Raw genomic sequence first — 21,300 nt, 5'->3', positions numbered from 1 at the left:
TTTAAGGACAATGTTCCTCAACGTACAATTGCAAGGAATTTCGGGTTTTCATCATCTACGGTCCATAATATCATCAAAAGGTTCAGAGAATCTGGAGAAATCACTGCATATAAGCAGCAAGGCAGAAAACCAACATTAAATGCCCGTGACCTTCGATCCCTCAGGCGGTACTGCATTAAAAATCAACATCAATGTGTAAAGGGTAGCACCACATGGGCTCAGGAACACTTCAGAAAACCAATGTCAGTAAATGCAGTTCGGTGCTACATCCGTAAGTGCAACTTCAAACTCTACTATGCAAAGCAAAAGCCATTTATCAACAACACCCAGAAACGCCGCCGGCTTCTCTGTGCCCGAGCTCATCTAAGATGGACTGATGCAAAGTGGAAAAGTGTTCTGTGGTCCGACGAGTCCATATTTCAAATTGTTTTTGGAAATTGTGGACGTCGTGTCCTCTGGGCCAAAGAGGAAAAGAACCATCCAGACTGTTATGGACGCAAAGTTTAAAAGCCAGCATCTGTGATGGTATGGGGCTGTGTTAGTGCCAATGGCATGGGTAACTTACACAACTGTGAAGGCACAATTAATGCTGAAAGGTACATACAGGTTTTGGAGAAACATATGCTGCTATAACACATACACACACACACACACACACACACACATATATATATATATATATATATATATATATATATATATATATATATATATATATATATATATATATATAATTTTTTTTTTTTAAATGAATATTTTGGAAAAACCCGCAAAGCACTGAAGCCGCAAAACGTGAAGCGCGAAGTGGCGAGGGAACACTGTATATTGTGCAAAGGAGTTTTTCCCGATGTGTAGCGTCTGACGCGCTCAGAGGCTCAGCCTCCACCGCACGGAGATTCAGAAGTCAACTCTCAGTCAACTGGGTGAGCGAAACAATAAAATACATCTATGCCAACATTGAGACAGCTAACAAGGTAAACGGTTGCTTGCACTTTTGCACTGATGGTTTATAGTGTTTATTTTAGTCTTCAAACCAATGTAAGCGCTGATGACAAAAAAAACACACAAAAAAAAAGTTTAACATAGGGCTAAAACTTAACCGCAGAAACTTTACATCACAATGAATTGGGACAAAATTCACAAACTTCTCACAGTATCCCAAACACTAACCATGTGCCTTTTTGGTGGGTAGGGAAAGGAATCAGCGTTTTATAGCATTTAGTTCAATCCATTAAAAAAATTAACACAAAATCAAATCACCGTTGCCGTGTGAAGTAATTTTTTGTGCCAAAATGCGGAGTTAGCCGCTCCCTAAACGCAGAGCATGGACTGTGTGTACAGCCTCATCCTCCATGAGGGGCCACATTTACATATATGTGCAATGGATGTGCATTTGTGCTACCGTGTGGTGCGTGGCACACAGAGCACCAACTTAGCATGAGGAAAGAGAGAGCCAATGATTGCTAAAATGAAAGCATTCAAAAGCAACCAATATAGTTAGCTAATTGCTCCTTCTCTTCTTGTTTTACCAAGACTCCAAAAAGTTTACCGTGTAGAACAAATATTGAGGATGAAATTAAACGACAAGGGATTTAGAGGAAAAAAACTCGTCTTACCTGAGAATATCCATCTCGTCTTTGAGGGCTTGTGCTTCTTGTGCTAGACTGGTCAAATCTTCGTTCCTTTGCTGTACATTGGCCAATTCGCGCTCTAGCATGTCCGCACGTAGACGCATGTCATCTCGACTGTTCTCCAATCTGACATGTACAAAGTAGATAAAGTGATATGAAAATAAAAAAGATTTTTCTTTACAAAAGCACCCTCTTTTGCACGACTATGACGATGATGAAATTTAAAGGATTCAAAGACATCATCAAAACACATTATTGCCATGACATTCATCTGCATGTTGAGTGTCTAAACACATCTGTACTGTTACAATAAAACAAAAGGAGGAGCATATTGCCACAGTATGTCCCGTTTTTACCTGTAGTTCTCCTCTTGGAGCTGCTCCATCTGACTCTGCAACAGTAGCAGCTTCTTGCCGGTGATGGCAGTGCTTGGGATGTCCAGCAAGTCGCAGCAGTTCAGCTTCTCCTTTAAGGAACAAGTCTCTGTTTGGAGCGACAACTTCTCCTCCAAGGCCACTGACAGCTGTGGAAGAAAACGAAGAGAAACTTGTGAGAAGCACTTCAAAGAAAAGGTGTACATTCAGGAATATGCATCAAAAAAGGATTGAAAATTGAGAATGCAGACAGAAGGCGGGCAATCTTGTGAAAACAACCGTAAATGTACAAGCACATGACCAAGTCACTGAAAATAAACTCTCCACTTATTGTGCACATGCTATGTTCTCATTTCACATGCATACTCCTCAAGACTTAGTCAGCTGGTATAAAATGTTCCCAGGCTGCTGGAACTCTCTCACTGTTAAAGTTGTTAACTTTAGCCTTAGGGTTAACAAATGGATACAAATAAATATGCAAGGAATGCATACTTTTCTGAGGTCAGTAGGGAGGAAAATTAGCTTGACTCAGAAAAGGTACGTGGTGGACAGTATATTTAAAAAAAAGTCGCAGTCGGGACAAGCAGGTAGGGCCTTATTGAATTAAATAAGCCAGCAATGCAATTTAAAAATAAATAAATAACTAATTAAAAAAAAAATATTAAAAAGAGGGGGAGTGGCTACTTACCTGCTGGAATCCTTGGAACCTACATTGCACTTTAAGGACAGATTGCATGCTTTAGTACAGGACCACCGACAGAAAATCGATTTCTAAACAACAAGTGACTAATCCCTAAAGCGTGGGCTATGCAAGTAAACAAACAGGTGGGCTGAAAACTGTAAATTTGAGTTGGCTGCAGCTCCATCCAAAGGCAACGCGTCAGTTTTAGCTTGATGTTATGCAACACTTGACAGCAATACAGCTTCTTCTTCGTAGTGGTGCAAAAACAAACCACAGTTACACAACATCCAATCAAAAGAAAACAAACTCAGGCGCTCTAATCAATAAGGGCCAGAATACATCAACAAGCAACAGCACACAAACATTGAACAAACACCGTGCAGCAAACCAGTCCTTGATGTCTATGTTGTTTAACAAGATATCATAAACTAACCTGATGTTCAAGGTCTCGACAACGCTGACGAAGATCCTCTTTTTCACCTGCCTCCTCACTTAGAAAATAATACTTTCGGGACTGCAAACACAGAATCGTCAGGAAGTGAAGATATACATATAACATCTAGTGCTATTTGGAGGAAATTAACGGTTTATAGATGGGATGTTTCACCTGGTAGTCAAAGTCTCCATAAGTCTCTGGGCTTCCTGCTTCAGATGAAGTCTCTCTTGATAAAAGCTACAAACACACCACCCAAGTCAACAAAAAGCTCAACTTATTTGGTACATAAACATAAAACATAGTAGTTTGGTTTGATACACTGTCATTAAGGTTCAGAGGAGGTCTGTACCACCATAGACAGACTAACAAAAATATTGTGAAAAAATTATAGTGGAACAAACAACCACTCCTCATCCTTGTCCCCTGTTCGCAGTCTTCAATAAAGGTAAAAGTGATGTTTAATGTTCATTTAATTAGTTATTTATTTCACATTGTTTTCTGTATGTTTAACTATATTCTCAGCTCAAGCTTATTGATATAGCACTTTCACAACAGCCACAGCTGTAACAAAGCACTGTACACAAAACAAAATAACAATACTGCAATAATACAATCTTAACCAAAAGAACAAAATCTTCATTTAATATACACCATGCTTCCCTTAGCATTGGTACTTTACATACAGTACAGGAGGTGCAGTTTTAGTTCTTGTTGGACGTCGTTTGAAGCTGGGATAGATGAGAGAGGGTCAAGACTGAAGTCTCCTTGAATCTGAATGAGGGCACCAGGATCATATGACACAATCACAGCATGCATGACGTCACTCACGTTTTCTCCAAACTAATTTTGAAAGTAAACAAGCAACTGTAGTCTTGTTATAGCCGAACGTTCGGCCGTAGACGAGTAACACAGAAAGATTGGTTTAAATATTTGACCCCATTATAAGGCATCTCTCTCGCTTGAGTTTACTTTTAAGTGCAGACTCTCATCCCTCCACACATCTCCTCCGGTAACCACTCAGCTCCATGTGGACGTGCGCCACACCTTGCAGCTCTTCCAGCCGTACCATCGTAGACAGTCGAACAGCGCCAACATTCAATGCTCAACAAAAACAAAAAAAGGGCTGATTGCAAAAATGCTTCCAGTTCAGGAGCTAAACAACAAACGCCCCGTAGCCACACCATCGCCGTCAAGCCGCGACAGTCCAACAGCGCCTCCATTCTCCTCAACAAAAATGGTGCTGGCACAAACCATCTTTCCTCCAACAAATTTCTCGGCCAAAAACAGTCCACAACATGTCCACATGACGCACAATCAACACCAAATGACAAAAAAGAGTGGAAAAATGGAAACCAAAGAAAAACTTGCAGAGCTCTTGAAACATGCTGTCAACTCAAAGGCGCCAATGTTAATTTTTTGTTAATGTTTTTGGGTGTCTGGAACAGACTAATTTGATTTAGATGAATTCCTATGTGAGATATTCAGTTTTCGCACAATTCGTCTTTAGACACATTGTTTTGGAATGGATTAATGACAAAAAACGTGGTTCTACTGTACTCCAAATCAAAGTTGAGCATTATCAGCTTTGTAAAGTCTGAATTATATATATATATATATATATAGCTCTTGTATTGGATCCTATTAAATATACATAAAATGTACAGTGCTGTGAAAAAGGATTTGCCCCCTTCTCAAATTCCTTTTTTTTTTTTTCTTTTGGAATAGTTTCCCCACTTCAATGTTTAAGATCATCAAACAAATGTAAAAATCAGACAAATATAACCCAAGTAAACATAAATTGCAGTTTTTAAATGGTAATTTTATTTATTAAGGATAAAAACAATTACTCAAAACTACATGGCCCTGTGTGAAAAAGTAATGGCCCCCTAAGACTAATAACTGGTTGGGCAGGCAACATACAAACAAACAACCATTCGCACTCACATTCACACCGACGGGCAATTTAGAGTTATCAATTAACCTACCATGCATGTTTTTGGGATGTGGGAGGAAACTGCAGTGCCCGGAGAAAACCCACGCAGGCACGGGGAGAACATGCAAACTCCACACAGGCGGAGCCGGGAATTGAACCCCGGTCCTCAGAACTGTGAGGCAGACGCTCTAACCAGTCGGTCACCGTGCCGCCAGTACATATACCACATACAGTATAATTTTCGAGCACCATACAACACCAAGGGTAGATCTGACCAACACTGAATAGTAGTCATTGTCTCTGTACGACCACTGTCTTTGACAGTGGTCGTACAGGGACCGAACAGCCTGTATCAGGGGTTAGGTACCCCATACTTCCGAAGCCACCCCCATATGACTCCCGAAGGGACACGGTCAAACACCTTCTCCAAGTCCACAAAACACATGTAGACTGGTTAAGCAAACTCCCTTGCACCCTCGAGGACCCTGACGAGTCCCACGGGACAAAAAGGCCCGATAGGACTCCTCCTTCAGCTTGATGGCATCCCTCACCGCTGGTGTCCACCAACGGGTTCACGGATTGCCGCCACGACAGGCACTGACCACCTTACAGCCGCAGCTCTGGTCGGCTGCCTCAGCAGTGGAGGAGCGGAACATAGTCCACTTGGACTCAATGTGCGCCGGGACGTGGGAGAAGTTCTGCCGGAGGTGGGTGTTGAAACTCCTTCTGACAGGAGATACTGCCAGATGTTCCCAGCAGACCCTCGCAATACGTTTGGGACTGCCAGGTTGAACAGGCATCTTCTCTCACCATTGGAGCCAACACACCACCAGGTGGTGATCAGTTGACAGCTCCACCCCACTCTTCAACAGAGTGTCCAAGACATGCGGCCGCAAGTCCGATGACACGACCACAAAGTCGATCATCGAACTGCTGCCCAGGGTGTCCTGGGGCCAAGTGCACGTGTAGACACCATTTATGCTTGAACATGGTGTTCATTATGGACAATCTGTGATGAGCATACAAGTCCAATAACAGAGCACCACTCGAGTTCTGATCGGGGAGGCCGTTCCTCCCAACCACACCCTTCCAGGTCTCACTTTCATTGCTCACATGAGCATTGAAATCCCCCAGCAGAACGATGGAGTCCCAAGCGGGAGCGCTCTCCAGCACCCCCTCCGAGGACTTCAAAAAGGGTGGTTACTCTGAACTGCTGTTTGGTGCATAGGCACAAATGACTGTCAGGACCCATCCCCCCCACACAAAGGTGGAGGGAGGCTACCCTCGTCCACCGGGGTGAACCCTAATGTACAGGCGCCGAGCCAGGGGGGGCAACAAGTATACCCACACCTGCTTGGCACCTCTCACCGTGGGCAACTCCAGCGTGGAGGAGAGTCCAACCCCTCTCAAGAGGACTGGCACCAGAGCCCAAGCAGTGTGTGGAGGCGAGCGTGACTATATCTAGTCGGAACTTCTCGACCTCACACATCAGCTCGGGCTCCTTCCCTGCCAAATAGGTGACATTCCACGTCCCTAGAGCCAGCTTCTGTAGCCGGGCCCGGCCACCAGGCGCTTGCCTTCGAGCCCCACCTCCAGGCCTGGCTCCAGAGGGGGGCCCCAGTGACCCGTGTCCGGGCAAAGGAAAACGTTTTCCTGTATTTTCAAACATTATAGGGAGCTTTGTCTGGTCCCTCACCTAGGACCTGTTTGCCATGGGTGGCCCTGTCAGGGGCATAAAGCCCTAGACCAACTTAGCTCCTTGGATCATTGGGACCCCTCCACCACGATAAAGTGACAGCTCAAAGTAGTTATAGGTGGGGGCCGGGTCGGTGGGGGTGGGGTAAATATAATACTCAAATAGGATAAAGATTAAGAAACCTATGACAGTTTGACGCTCCGATTCAATAAATAAGCTCACAGCTAAAATCTTTGGCCACCACTGACTTTGCATTAAGACTCTGGCCATATATTGGTGCATTTTAACCAGTTTTAATATTTGTCACAGGAAGACGATACCCATATCACTGGAATAGTCTTTGAAAGACCTGTCCGATAATTCTGGTCTTGTGTAAAAATGTAATCGATTAAACTTTAGAAGAGATTACACACTGACGTACCTCTAATATGGTGCCTGCCGCCGCAACTAGCTCGTATGTGCGGACCAACGAGCAGAAAATCTTGATGCTCTTTTTACTCAATATCCTCCAAAATAATTGCCCCTTCTGCAGATGTAGAATCTGATTCTGAAATCTGTCCATTTCAGAATCAGAATAGCTGCTCTTTCCCTTAACCATTTTGTCGTGTTTGTGTCCTTGAATCGACGTCACTTCCGGGTTGCAAGAATTTTCCCACGTTGACTTCCGAAAAGTCACAAAATCATAAAAAATAAACTATATGGGATTTTTTTCCCGTGATATGTACATTAGATACCAGTATAAATACAAGAGGCATCACATCTGACAATAATCTTCCTTATCTGACATTACTTCACATTTACACTTTTTTTTTCCCTTTACTTTTTTAAAGTCATTCAGAAGTTGACTTGCTGGTGTGTTTTGGATTGTTGTCCTGCAGCTTGAGGTCTTGAACATTTACCTTCAGGGTGTTCTGGTAAAATCAATCACAGCAAGTCGTGCAGGACCTGAAGTAACAAAGCAGCCCAAGATCAGCACACTACCACCACATTTGACTGCTGGCATGATTTTCTCTTTCTGAAATGCTATGTTACATTTACGCCAGATGTATCGAGAACCTTCCAAAAAGTTAAACTTTCATCTTGTCAGTCCATAGAATATTCTCTCAAAAGTCTTGGGATCCATTAAGATGTATTATTATTATTTTTTGGCAAAAGCAGCACGAACCTTTGTTCTTTATGGTCAGCAATGGTTTTCACCTAGGAACTCTGACATGGATGCCATTTTTGCTCAGTCTTTTCCTTATTGTTGAGCCTTGAACATTGACCTTAACTGAGGCAAAGGAGGCATGCAGTTCTTTAGATGTTGTCCTGGGTTCCTCTGTGACCTCCTGGATGAGTCGTCATTGTGCTATTGGGGTAATTTTTGTAAGCCGACCACTCCTGGGAAGGTTTAGCACTGTTCATGCTTTCGCCATCTGTGGATAATGGCTCTCACCATGGTTCGCTGATGTCCTAAATCTTGAGAAATGCCTTTGTAACCCTTTCCAGAAAGATAATTGGCAATTACTTTAGTTTATCTGTTGTCGAATTTCTTTGGATCGTAGCATTTTGTTGCAGTTTTTTGACATCTTTTGGCTGATATCATTTTGTCTGACAGGTTCTATTGAAGTGATTTCTTGACTGAACAGGTCTAGTCAGTGAAAAGGAATTCAGCTTTCCCAAAATAGTGCTTAGCCATGGTTAATTCATGATTTAACAAGGTAGGGCAGGTTCTTTTTCACACAGGGCCAGGTATCTTTGAATAGTCCCCCGCCCCTTAACTCACTCCCTGCCAAAGCAGTCCAAAGACATCGTTCAGAATCCATCTATTTCCTGCCAATGCCGTCTAAAGACGTCAATGGGATTTTTTAACGGGGATGGGTGGGGGAAGGTCTTGTGCAGTTTATGTGTGATCCAAGCCTCTCGATAACTGCAGTGAGGAATGGCACCCTGTAGAGGGCAACAATGCCTTGAGGTGAACGTCCCTCCCTCAGAGGAAAAAGAGGAAGAAGTGGTAGGCAGGGTGCAAGAGACAATGAGAAGAGGCAAGCATAATAGCGGAAAAGAGAGAAGACAAAATGAAAAAATAAAATACAAATCAAAGCTTTCGGTACTAGAAATTTATTGCGCCAAGGCAAGAAAAACATTCCTGCGATCGACAAGAATGACGCCTTAGATCATGCGGGGGAATAAAGGATGACGATCCAAGCCGATCGCTTTGTTCCAAAGCTATCGCTCAAAATGCCGGGCCACATTACAATGCAACATCTGTTGCCAATACTGATTTGAAATGTCCATTTTGTCCATCTTGCAGGCATTCAACACCCGCGAGTCGAACGTCTTTTAGAATTGCGACGAAGTAATAAGTGTTTTTTTTTCCACCCTTGCAAAACAATAAAAAGTATTCTCTAGTAATGGTACGTATTTTTTAAAACTTACAGGTTATGCATCCAATAGACGTTCGACTCCCATTCCAGTACGCAGTGCAAACAAAAAAGGTAATTTTAAAAGGTAAAGGTAGTTTTTTTTCTCTCTCCACATCCCATGACAGCAATTTCAACAATGTAGTTTTATAGTAATAGTTACATTTCTAAACTGCACAGGTTGTGCTTCGAGCAGAAGTAGGGACTGGTTTCAAGGACAATGACAACCACACAAGATCCCATTTACCGCCACCAAAGAATAAAATCCAGATGTGGATAAAAACTTTGCTAGATTTTATGCGCAAGGTAATAAAAACCTGTACTTTTGAGCAAACGGTAGCGGAAGATTTGGAGGAAAAAAGTGCAACTGTGGGAGCCCCATTTGTTCATGTATTTTTTGTCTAATGTAAATTCTGTACGTAGTTATAAAAAATTTTTTCTGTCAAACGTACCTTCACAGTGTTGTTTTATGTTCAGATGTTTGAGATTTTCACTAAAGAAAAAAAATATTGGTGTCAAAGTCATTGTTCTGCTTAATCTGTCTGCTTTCACAAAAAAGACTGTTTTCTTATCCCCCAGTTTAGGGTGGACCTCGCCTCCTGCCCGCAGTTAGCTGGGATAGGCTCCAGCACGGCCGCGACCCTAGTGAGGATAAGCGGCACAGAAAATGGATGGATGGAAAGTGGGGAAACTATGCAAAAAAATAATCTTAGAAGGGGGGCATATACTTTTTCACGGCACTGTGGATAGATAAATGTACAGATGGACAGAAATGGATAGATAACAGAATTGTGAAATAACAATGCTTTCTGGCACTCAGTTCTAGCTCTGATTATGAGGGATTCGTTGATTGTGAATTAACCAAGGATAAGAGGATGGATGAATAGTTAAAAGTATATCTGAGGCAAACTAGAGAGAGGATCATAAGAGGCTGACTTACCTCCTGAATGGCTGTCATGACAACATGCTGGACAGATTCCTCAAGTGTCATTATCTGCTGGATTTGCTCTGGGTTTAAGAAAAAACAGAGATTGGTGACGGTGCAGCCAAAAAACAGATTACCAACAAATACTCTCCTGAAAAGACAACTAGCACCGCTTCTTTTGCCAAAGAATCGACGCAACTAAGCTTGCGTGACCTGATCATTTTGATCCTCTTTACAAAGCATAAGCTGTAAATTGTTCACAAATCAGCCACTCAGCTTGCAATGATGATGCCAAGAGTGCTATAAAAACAAGAATCATGTTAAAAATGTGTTTTCTCTCCCACAGACTGCTGCACGTCTAATTTAAAGACTATCATCGTGTTGTTTTTAAAAAAAAAAATCCCTGTAAACTGCTGCGTTTACCTTGTTTCTTCTCACAGCTGACAGCACAGCCCAACACGAGCTGAACCAGCTTGCCCAGCTCAGTGACGTCCCCAATCTCACCGATGAGATTCACATCTGGCAAATGCTCTTCCAACACCTGGTGACTCAGTATCTGTTGTTGGAGATCAAAATATTATAATTGGATACAGAGCTGTTAGGCTAGCCAACAATTCTATGCTTTCAACTTTGTGTGAACAGTTTAGGGAAGGCCTTTTTTTGTGCCAGCATGTGTAAAGCAAGTGTAATAAGCCCTGATCAATTTTGCCCAAATAGTGTATTTATTACAAAATAAAATGTTTATTAAAGTAAAATATCCCTTACGTCATGGTAATATTCCAGCATGCTCTTGAGAATCTTTTTCAAGTTGCGGACCTATGAGAAAAACAATTAACATGCTTAATAATTCAAGTAATTCCGAATCTGATGTTTTAAAGAATTTTTCATTGCCTTGAGGCGCCAGTTGTCCCCGCTCTCCTCTTTGATCCTACCCAGCCAGGTATCATTAAACCAAAAGGGGTCTCTGATGATGCAAGCACAAGAGAAAACAATTGACATCCCAATTCTAGTTTCAGTCCTCATGTGTGATTTAATCCAAGACTTCAGCTAATTTTGGGAGGTTACAGCCCAGTTAGCATTGAAAGAATTAGCTCCACAACTGTGTTTTGCCTTTTTTTTTTTTTTTTTTTCCCCGTGATGAAGGGTATCAGTGATGATTAAGAGGAAACGTGATAACCATAGCGGCACGGTGGCCGACTGGTTAGAGCGTCAGCCTCACAGTTCTGAGGACCTGGGTTCAATCCCCGGTGCCGACTGTGTGGAGTTTGCATGTTCTCCCCGTGCCTGCGTGGGTTTTCTCCGGGCACTCCGGTTTCCTCCCACATCCCAAAAACATGCATAAATTGGAGACTCTAAATTGCCCGTAGGTGTGACTGTGAGTGCGAATGGTTGTTTGCTTGTATGTGCTCTGCGATTGGCTGGCAACCAGTTCAGGGTGTACCCCGCCTCCTGCCCGATGACAGCTGGGATAGGCTCCAGCACGCCCGCGACCCTAGTGAGGAGAAGCGGCTCAGAAAATGGATGGATGGAGAGTGATAACCATAGAAGCAGGATGTAATGTATTGCGACATAATAAAGGGTCGTTCTGGTTAGTACAATATGAGCAAAGGAATTTAAATATCACAAGGCTTGATTAATTTCAGCAATTCCTATAAAACGTCACTCAGTGTCACTGAAAACACCTTTTATTTCTCTTCACTGGTGTCTCTCAGGGTCTTCAAAGGGGTAGTTCTACTTTGTTTTAGATTTATTACACAGAGGTTAACTTTTCCTTACAATTTTGACAACCAGAAATGTTATGATGTTACTTAAAACATTACCTGTAATTCATTTGACATTGCAGTAATCCCCGCTATATTGTGGTTCAGACTTCGCGGGCTAGTTGCGCCTTTCATAATTTAATTATTTATTTTTATTTTTTTGCCAATTACCCATATATATTAACATCCAAAGCCAACTACATATTGTTTTGATTGACTTTGATTCTGTAGAGGTGCTGCAAACACTTTGTACACTATGCTTTGTAGTACAATGGGACGGGGTAAAATGCAACAAGCCAAACGGTACCGCCACACAACAGAATGATGTGACTGAATTGCGTTCTAATAACAATCCTTTTCCTTCACTCATGTTTTGCATCTTGACTCGTAAGTACACACATTTTAAAACGAGTTACAGTACATATATTTATTCCTGTTTTGTGTCTGAAATGTTTTTAAAGTAGTGATGGGAATTCCATCTCTTTATGGTTTGGCTCACTAAAAAGAGCCAGCTCTTTCGGCTCTCAAATGGCTCTTCAGATTTTTTTGTTGCTTAGTTTATTTCCAAAAATAATGTAAAATGATGCATATTAACGTAAAAAAAAAAAAAAAAAACATGCAATGTATTTTTTCATGATTTTTATTATAAACAATATGCCTTTATTTGCGCTACATAATGCTACCCCTCAAAAACAAACACTAAAACAAAGTGTTTTTCTGTTTATTTAGAATGTGATGTTCAAAGAGTTTGGGAGTTTAATTTTGGGTGAAAACTAAAGAAAAATCTGGATGCCATTCACAGATTTTTACTTTTTGCTGCAGCTTTTGGAAAGTAAAGATTTTAAAGTATACCAACCACATCCATTAGGTTCAGGTTCACCCTGGTCAAAAATATTGACATTACAGCTTGTTTGTGCAATTATGAATTCAAATACCATGATAAACGACTCAGACATTCAAGGGGACTAAAGTCACCCAGAGTTTATAAAAAAAAAAAAAGAAAAAAAAGACCACAACAATATACTAAAAATATGCAGTTTAAGTTCCAGTGGCCATTCCTTCAGAGCTCATGTTGTGCACTTAGACGACAAACATAACCAAATTCTCAAAATTACATAATACATATCCTTACATTGTGTTTAGGACGTGTGCGATGGCCACTCCACTTGTTAGGTCATACTTGCTGTTGCATGATGGCACCTGAAATGTCTGCAACTGAAAACAGTAACACGAAGACGTTACAATAATTATACTGTACATTCAACACTGACATTTTTTTACCAAATGTCACAGAAAAATATGAATGCTGCTCTGCAAATAAGTGTACAGTACACTCAACCATTGGTTTAAATCAGTGAGTTGGTCGATAACTAAAAGTGGGTCAGGGACAAGGAGTAAAAAAAAAATAATTACAGCAAGTCCTTGGTTTCCAACGATACCGATGTTTTGAGGAGCGCAATGAACTAATTTATAGCGCAACGTAATATAATGGCACAAGAAGGCAAGCTTAGTTACCATTATTAAATTGTTTATAATTCTTATGTCTCAACATTAGTGTAGAACTCTGTCATAAGCTATTAAATAGTTCACGTGATTTCCCACTTGCCTTTTAATTTAAAAAATAAGCTTATTTTGATAGGCATGTGTTATTGCTTGGCGTGAACTATTCACTATATTCATTTTTGTACATGCAGTTGTCATGTTCTCAGTCTCTTCAAAACGTGCTCTGAACGACGCTTTGAACGTATGTGTGTATGCGTGTGTACTATGTGCATAGCTATGTTAAAAAATGCACAGGTAACATTCTTTTCTTTTTCTCTTTCTTTCTTTAAACAATTCATTTTCCTTAACATTTGTAAAAGTGGGTCACAACTTTGCAACTGGAAAATGCAGGACTCATGGTGACAGAGAACTGAGCAATACGGTTTCCATAGCACTTTATGTCCTCTTTAGGTCACGGGTAAGCTGGAGTCTCTAACAGCTGATGAGAGGTATGGTACACCCTGAACTCGTCAGTCAGTCATGCAGGGCATTCTGTAGGCAAACAACCATTCACATTAACTTTCACACCTATGGACAATTTAAAGTCTTCAATTAACCTAACATGCATGTTTTGGAATGTTGGAGGGGAAAACACGAAAAAAACCAACCTCGAACCCGAAACCACAGAGCTGTGAGATAGATGAGTTGACCAGTTTCCAACCACACCCCAGTTGCAATTTGAACCACTTGTTTAAATCATATTAGCATTTTAAAAGAACCATTTTCTCTCCATTTATTATATGTTGAAGGGGCATTGATAAAATAAGACATGATTGCAAGATGTTAGTTGGTGTGTTTGTTTAATCTTTCACACTCCACTGTGTGCACCAAGCAGACAGGTGTGGGCCCTATTTTGATTTAAAAGCTACAGGTAGTGTTGTACCTGAACGAGTTCAATGAACGAAAGTTAATGAACTAGTTCATAGTTGGTGAAAACGTGAACTCAACTGCCTGATGAACGTAATTGAGAATGCACTCATTCTGGGGTCAAAGAACGCTTTTCGAACAAAAGTTCATTCTCATTCAAGAGTGCCAGGTTTTGTTAGGGACTTCCAGGACAAACCCCTCGGAACACACTGTATACTGGATGTGCCCTGGTAAATGGAAAATGGACTGCACTTATCTCGTGGTTTATCTACACCATCACAGTGCCCAAAGTGCTTTACAAAGCCTCACATTCACCACTAACACACCCATTCATACGCCAATGAGTGGCTGCTGCCATGCAAGGCACTGACAGGCCCACTGGGAGCAAATTAGGCTTCAGTGTCTTGCCCAAGGACACTTCGACATGCGGACAGTCGTAGTCGGGATTCGAACCAGTGACCCTTCGGTCACTGCACGACCTGCTCTACCTACTGAGCCCAGCCTTCATATGTCGACGAATAAACACTGCATTTAACAACCGATTCAGTCCGCCACTGCCGCAGCTGCGTGAGAACGCAAGGTGCATTCAGGGACACTGTGTAAAAGGGAGTGAATGCGTTCTTCTGTGGTTATTTAGTAATACAGAACATAATTGTTAAAATTGATTACGAGGAAAATTATTATTTGCATCAGAATCCTTTAATTAAGACTCTACGATCACACTGTCATGATATTGAATTCATTTTTCTTTGTAATATAAGAACAGATAAAATATTTTGTTAATATAGTCTGCCAGTGTTGCAAGGATTGCAAAGTAATCAATGTCCTTTCACCATCGTTCCGGTCATTCTTTGTTGTGTGTTTTAGTTCGCACATTAAGGACAAAAGTCCTGTTTTTGTTTTAATTCTTCATTTAAAAAACGACCAATCAAGCAACTAGTTGTTCCTCATGTTTTTGAGACTGTATGGTGAAGGCTGCAGCAGGCTTCTTGTGTAGACTGAATGGATGGCAACAATGGGAAAATGAAATGCCAGTATTTGCAGGAGGAACAGCCCGTCAGCATCACATTGAGAAGAGAAAAAAGAACTATGACATATAATTTTTGGAATTGCGAACATAGTTAAAATTTTGAATTATGAACTGAACTAATTCATTTTTGGAACGGTGAACTAAAGTTTGAACTAGTTCGCGTAGAAAATGAACATTCCCAACACTGGCTACAGGTTTGTTAAAGTCAAGAATCGTTATGTACTTATATTAAGGACATGTTTCTCTGCTGACACTTTGGTTGAGTAAGGCAAATAGTTATCTTTGACAGCTATCACACCAAAGTAAACAGGTAGCTCAGATAAGCGACTTAGCCGTGCGGGTTAGCGTTGCTAGCTTACGCGCGCTCAACTTCCACACCTGTTTATACGGCGGCTACCTCGATAGTTTCATTTCCGGTGATAACGTGACAGCATTATCACGTAAGCAACATTCCACTGGCTGTAACTTTGAAATTGCCACTGTTGTCCTGTCACCTGTGAGCTGTTAGCAATGAATGCTACGCAGCTAATGTCAAACTTACCCATGTGAGAAGTGAATCACACAGCTCGGCTTTGTCCAGGCTCATTCTGCTTTTTTTGTGTGTGTTTTGTTTTGTTACCAGTAAAACGTTCGATTTAAGTTTTTGAGGAGACGACAAACACTTTCCGCCAAAGTTAGTTGCGGACTCCGGACTCTTTCCGCTGTAGTCAGGCTGCCATGGCCTCCTCCTCGCGCTCGTGCCTGCTGCGGCTGTCTGCCTGCCCCCCTTCGCGTCTGTCTCGCTTCAAGCCGGCCCAGCGAGCTTCCGTATTTAGAGCGTTTCCAAGGAAACGGATTATGATACGGGTCAATGTGTCCGAAATAAAAGGCTAAATATGACAATAACAAGAAACCAAAAACATTTAAACATTACAATGACCAAGAATCTTCTTCTTCTTCTTCTTTTCCTTTCGGCTTGTCCCTTTAGGGGTCGCCACAGCGCGTCATCATTTTCCATGTAAGTCTATCTCCTGCATCCTCCTCTCGAACACCAACTGCCCTCATGTCTTCCCTCACGACATCCATCAACCTTCTCTTTGGTCTTCCTCTAGCTCTCTTGCCTGGCAGCTCTATCCTCATCATCCTTCTACCAATATACTCACGATTTCTCCTCTGGACATGTCCAAACCATCAAAGTCTGCTCTCTCTAACTTTGTCTCCAAAACATCAAACCGTGGCTGTCCCTCTAATGAGCTCATTTGTAATTTTACCAGCACACTTTTCTTCCATTCCTCAGGCATCTTCTCACGTGCTAGAATTCTATTGAACAAGGTGGTCAAAAACTCCACCGCCACCTCTCCTAGATGCTTCCATACCTCCACAGGAATGTCATCAGGACCAACTGCCTTTCCATTTTTCATCCGCTTTAATGCCTTTCTAACTTCCCCTTACTAATCATCAAATCCTCGAAGTATTCTTTCCATCTATCTGGCACACTACTGGCACCAGTCAACATATTTCCACCTCTATCCTTAATCACCCTAACCTGCTGCACATCCTTCCCATCTCCATCCCTCTGTCTGACCAACCTGTATAGATCCTTTTCTCCTTCTTTAGTGTCCAACCTGGCATTCATGTCATCATATGCCTCTTGTTTGGCCTTTGCCACCTCTACCTTTGTCCTATGTCGCATCTCAATGTATTCCTTTCGCCTCTCCTCGGTCCTCTCAGTGACCCACTTCTTCCTAGCTAACCTTTTTCCTTGTATGATTTCCTGTACTGTGAGGTTCCACCACCAAGTCTCCTTCTCTCCTTTCCTGCCAGAAGATACACCAAGTACTCTCCTGCCTGCCTCTCTGATCACCTTGGCTGCAGTGGTCCAGTCTTCTGGAAGCTCCTCCTGTCCACCGAGAGCCTGTCTCACCTCTTCCCGAAAAGCTGCACAACACTCGTCCTGTCTCAGCTTCCACCAGATGGTTCTCTGCTCTGGCTTTTTCTTCCTAATCTTCCTCCCCACCACTAGAGTCATTTTACACACCACCATCCTATGCTGTCTAGCCACACTCTCCCCTACCACTACCTTACAGTCGGTAACCTCCTTCAAATTACTACGTCTGCACAAGATGTAATCCACCTGCATGCTTCTACGTCCGCTCTTGTAGGTCACCCTATGTTCCTGCCTCTTCTGGGAAAAAGTGTTCACTACAGCCATTTGCATCCTTTTTGCAAACTCTACCACCATCAGTCCCTCCAAGTTCCTTTCCTGGATGCCGTACTTACCCATCATTTCTTCATCAGCCCTATTTCGTTCACCAACATGTCCATTACAATCTGCACCAATCACGACTCTCTCTCTGTCTGGGATGCTCAGAACTACTTCGTCTAGCTCCTTCCAGAATTTCTCTTTCACCTCTAGGACCCATCCCACCTGTGGGGCATAGCCACTAATCACATTATACATAACACCCTCAATTTCAAGTTTCAGCCTCATCACTCGATCTGATACTCTTTTCACCTCCAAGACATTCTTAGCCAACTCTTCTTTTAAAATGACCCCGACTCCATTTCTCTTCCCATCTACACCATGGTAAAATAATTTAAACCCTGCCCCTAAACTTCTAGCCTTACTGCCTTTCCACCTGGTCTCCTGGACACACAATATATCAACCTTTCTCCTAATCATCATGTCAACCTACTCCAGAGATTTTCCTGTCATAGTCCCAACATTTAAAGTCCCCACATTCAGTTCTAGGCTCTGTGCTTTCCTCTTCTCTTTCTGCCAAATAACCCACTTTCCACCTCTTCTTCTTCTTGGACTTCGACCCACAGTAGCTGAATTTCCACCGGCGCCCTGCAGGCTGACTGTGCCAGTGGTGGACGTTGTCAACCCGGGCCACGACCGATCCGGTATGGAATTCTTTGGATGAATGCTTATATTTGTTTGGGAAAGTTTTAAGCCAGACACAACCCTCTGCATTTATCCGGGCTTGGGACCGGCCTACAGTTTGCACTGGCTTGTGCCCCCCATAGGGCTGCATTATTACAATGACCGAGAATGATCTTTGCTATTGTAAATGTAACAGTTTATAAAATAATTTGATACAGCTACAATTAGAATGAGTAATGCTTAGATGTGCATATGAGCAATTAAAAGAAATACACCCTCACTGACTGGCAACAGACAAAACACTACTATCTAATTACCCTTGTAATATTGTAAACACCAGAGGTAGCAAAAGTACCCACACTTCGTATTTAAGTAGACAAACAGATACTTGTGTAAAAATAGACTGATAAATGAATACTGATTCAACACCTGTACTTACAGTGGCTATAAAAAGTCTACACGGCCCTGTTCAAGTGCTAGATTTTTGGGACATAAAAAATTAGACCAAGATAAAGCATTTCAAAACTTTTTCCACCATTAATGTGACCTACTTCCTGTACAACTCAATTGAGGGGAAAAAAATATTTTCGAGAAGTAAAAACAAACAAAAGAGATAATATGGTTACACAAGTGTGCACACACTCTTTTAACTGCGGATGTGGCTGTGTTCCTAGTTAACCAAACACATTCAAACTCACGTTAAATAGGCGTCAGCGCACACCTGCCACTATTTGAAGTACCTTTGATTAACCCCAAATAAAGTTCAGATGAAAACCCACCCAGGCACGGGGAGAACATGCAAACTCCACTCAAACTCCAAAACAGACTCATAAACTCTTTGTTCTAGTCAATACCTTTTTGCTAACTTAAACAGATTATACTGGTTCATTCTTGTAGCTGACTACATTTCTCTATCTATTTATGTCGTGTCATCATCTGTGGAGGTTGAAAAAGTAATGAGCCTAATTTGAAGAAGTAATGAGTAGAAAATACAGATGTTTTCAAAAGGTCATCGGAAAAATAAACCTCAAGTACAGATACCTGAAAGATCTACTTAAGTACATTAACGAAGTATTTGTACTTTTTTACTTCCCACCAATGTGAAACGGTGAATTTTTTAAATTATAATTTTTTTAATTCAAATTGTGAATTAGCACTGAAAGATGGGTACTCTGTATTATACATTACGAATTCCTAAAAACACCACTGGATGGCTCTAGTTGACCAATGGCCTTATGCTACAGCTTGCTGCATAAGTGAATGTTTCAAACCTAACATGTTCCAGTGTTTTGACAAAAAGCCCTAATAATAAATGTAAGCTTTAATAAATCAGAAGTGAACAGTTCTTTGATAAACATTAAGAAGTAGGAATGGCATTTCATTTCTAATAATTTGAAATGTGAAACCTAACCTGAGAATATGTTCCACAATTTGGGATTTTTCTTCTCAAAAAAATAAAGATAAAAAGATGAAACAAATCTGGATGAAGAATGTAGTGACAAGTATGTGTGCAAGGTTGTGATTCTACAAATGCCACCAGGTTCCAGTAAGTGGCCTCTGTCCCTCTCTCTCCTCTCTGAGTATTCACTAGCATGCTGTCACACACGTACACAGATACTCCCTCTTCCTTGGAATTGTAATTATCTCGTTCCGGCCACATGTCTTCTTCCTTATTTTTCAATCAGACATTAATCACAAATAAATATCCCCACTATTTCCGCTTTGTTCAAACAACCCTGAATAGTGACTAGTCCATTTTTTTTTTCTTATTTAAATCAAACCTTCTCCTTCAAGCCTGTCTTTACCAGGTTTGTCTTAACCTATTTCCTTATTTTCTAAATGGTTTCTGAACCTTTACTGGTTGTTTGAAATCACAATAAGTTAGATTTAAGCATAATATTTTTGAAAAAAAGACAAAATGCTTTAAATGAAATTTGAAAGTATATGTGTTTGTCCAGCAGGTACAACATTTTGGGGGTGCAAAATTTTACTAGGCTGACGTAGTGGTTAAAAGTGGTTAAAATAGTGCCTGAGCTTTGTGTGCCTCACTCACCCATTTCTGAGTCCCTGTCATGTATGAGTGTAGCCAGCAATGAATTTTTCCTTCTCACTGATATTTGCATTACGTAAATGGTCAGTCTGATTGCGACTCGTTTAAAACAGTTGGTTTTAGCTCACTTCTGCTGATACTGTACATGTACGACTACAGTTTCCTCCCAGATCCCCAAAACATGCACAGTAGATTAATTGAAAACACGAAATTGCTCGTAGGTGTGAATGTGAGTGCAGATGGTTGTTTGTTTATATATGCCGTGCAATTGACTGGTGACCAGTCCAGGGTGTACCGTACCTCTCGCCCAGAGTCAGCTGGGATAGGCTCCAGCATGCCCGCAGCACTAGTGAGGATAAGCGGCACGGAAAATGGATGGATGTAAGCACTACGGTGAACGTAAAAAATTGACTCAATACTGGACCCAGGAAATGTGACAGGTCCATGAGTTAGCGTGCGCTGATGCTAGAGTTGGCGCAATGTGGTGGCTGATTTGAGTTTGGATTGTTGGGCCTTGCATTCTAATTTTGATATTTTTTTTTTATTATAACAAGTAAGACAGCATGGGTGGCCTGGTGGTTAATATGTCTGCCTCCCAGTTCTGAGGCTCAGGGTTCAAATCTTGACTATGGCCTTCCTGTGGTTGCATGTTCTCCCTTGCTTAGGTGGGTTTTCTCCATTACTCCGGCTTCCACCCACATTCCCAAAAACATGCATGTTATGTTAATTACTAGCTCTAAATTGTCCATAGGTGTGAATGTGAGTGTGAATGGTTGTTTGTGGTGTCCTACGATTGAATTGCCAATAGTCCAGGTTGTACCCCGCCTCTCGCCCCAAGACAGGAAGTGCAACTGCATGGCGTGCCAGCCATAAGTTGAATCCATAAACAAATACAGTCCTCCTCTTACTGTAGCGAGTGGACGTCCTGGTTAGCCATATCTTTTTTCTGATCACTTATTTGAAGCAGTGAACATTGTAAATATCGGTGCAGCACGAAAGAAAACTAGCAGCACTGGTGATATAGTGGTACATGCTGCCACCTTTCAAGCAGATAGTTTGGATTTGGCCCCCCCGCCCTCCCTTGCAATAAATAAATTAATGAAAAT

General features: G+C 41.6%; 1 protein-coding gene across 3 annotated transcripts in view; it reads right to left on the bottom strand.

Moving 5' to 3' along the window:
* Positions 1 to 21,178, bottom strand: part of LOC133465686 (protein Hook homolog 2-like) — a 41,269-nt gene extending 20,091 nt beyond the window's left edge. The window contains exons 1-10 of one of the 3 annotated variants that reach the window (XM_061748719.1): positions 20,495 to 21,178; positions 12,972 to 13,054; positions 10,971 to 11,043; positions 10,845 to 10,895; positions 10,503 to 10,635; positions 10,095 to 10,162; positions 3,295 to 3,360; positions 3,121 to 3,201; positions 1,988 to 2,154; positions 1,617 to 1,757 (exon numbers count right to left, since the gene is read on the bottom strand). In XM_061748719.1, coding sequence (XP_061604703.1) covers positions 1,617 to 1,757; positions 1,988 to 2,154; positions 3,121 to 3,201; positions 3,295 to 3,360; positions 10,095 to 10,162; positions 10,503 to 10,635; positions 10,845 to 10,895; positions 10,971 to 11,043; positions 12,972 to 13,054; positions 20,495 to 20,530 — 899 coding nt within the window. In that variant the 5' untranslated portion in view covers positions 20,531 to 21,178. Of the gene's footprint in view, positions 1 to 1,616; positions 1,758 to 1,987; positions 2,155 to 3,120; positions 3,202 to 3,294; positions 3,361 to 10,094; positions 10,163 to 10,502; positions 10,636 to 10,844; positions 10,896 to 10,970; positions 11,044 to 12,971; positions 13,055 to 15,819; positions 16,076 to 20,494 lie in introns of those variants that run through there. The other 2 variants (XM_061748718.1, XM_061748720.1) reach the window with 2 other exon arrangements.
* Between the last annotated feature and the right edge of the window lie 122 nt (positions 21,179 to 21,300).

The sequence above is a fragment of the Phyllopteryx taeniolatus genome, chromosome 16 (genome assembly GCF_024500385.1).
Source record: "Phyllopteryx taeniolatus isolate TA_2022b chromosome 16, UOR_Ptae_1.2, whole genome shotgun sequence".
NCBI lineage: Eukaryota > Metazoa > Chordata > Actinopteri > Syngnathiformes > Syngnathidae > Phyllopteryx > Phyllopteryx taeniolatus.
This window is presented reverse-complemented; position numbering and strand designations above follow the sequence as displayed.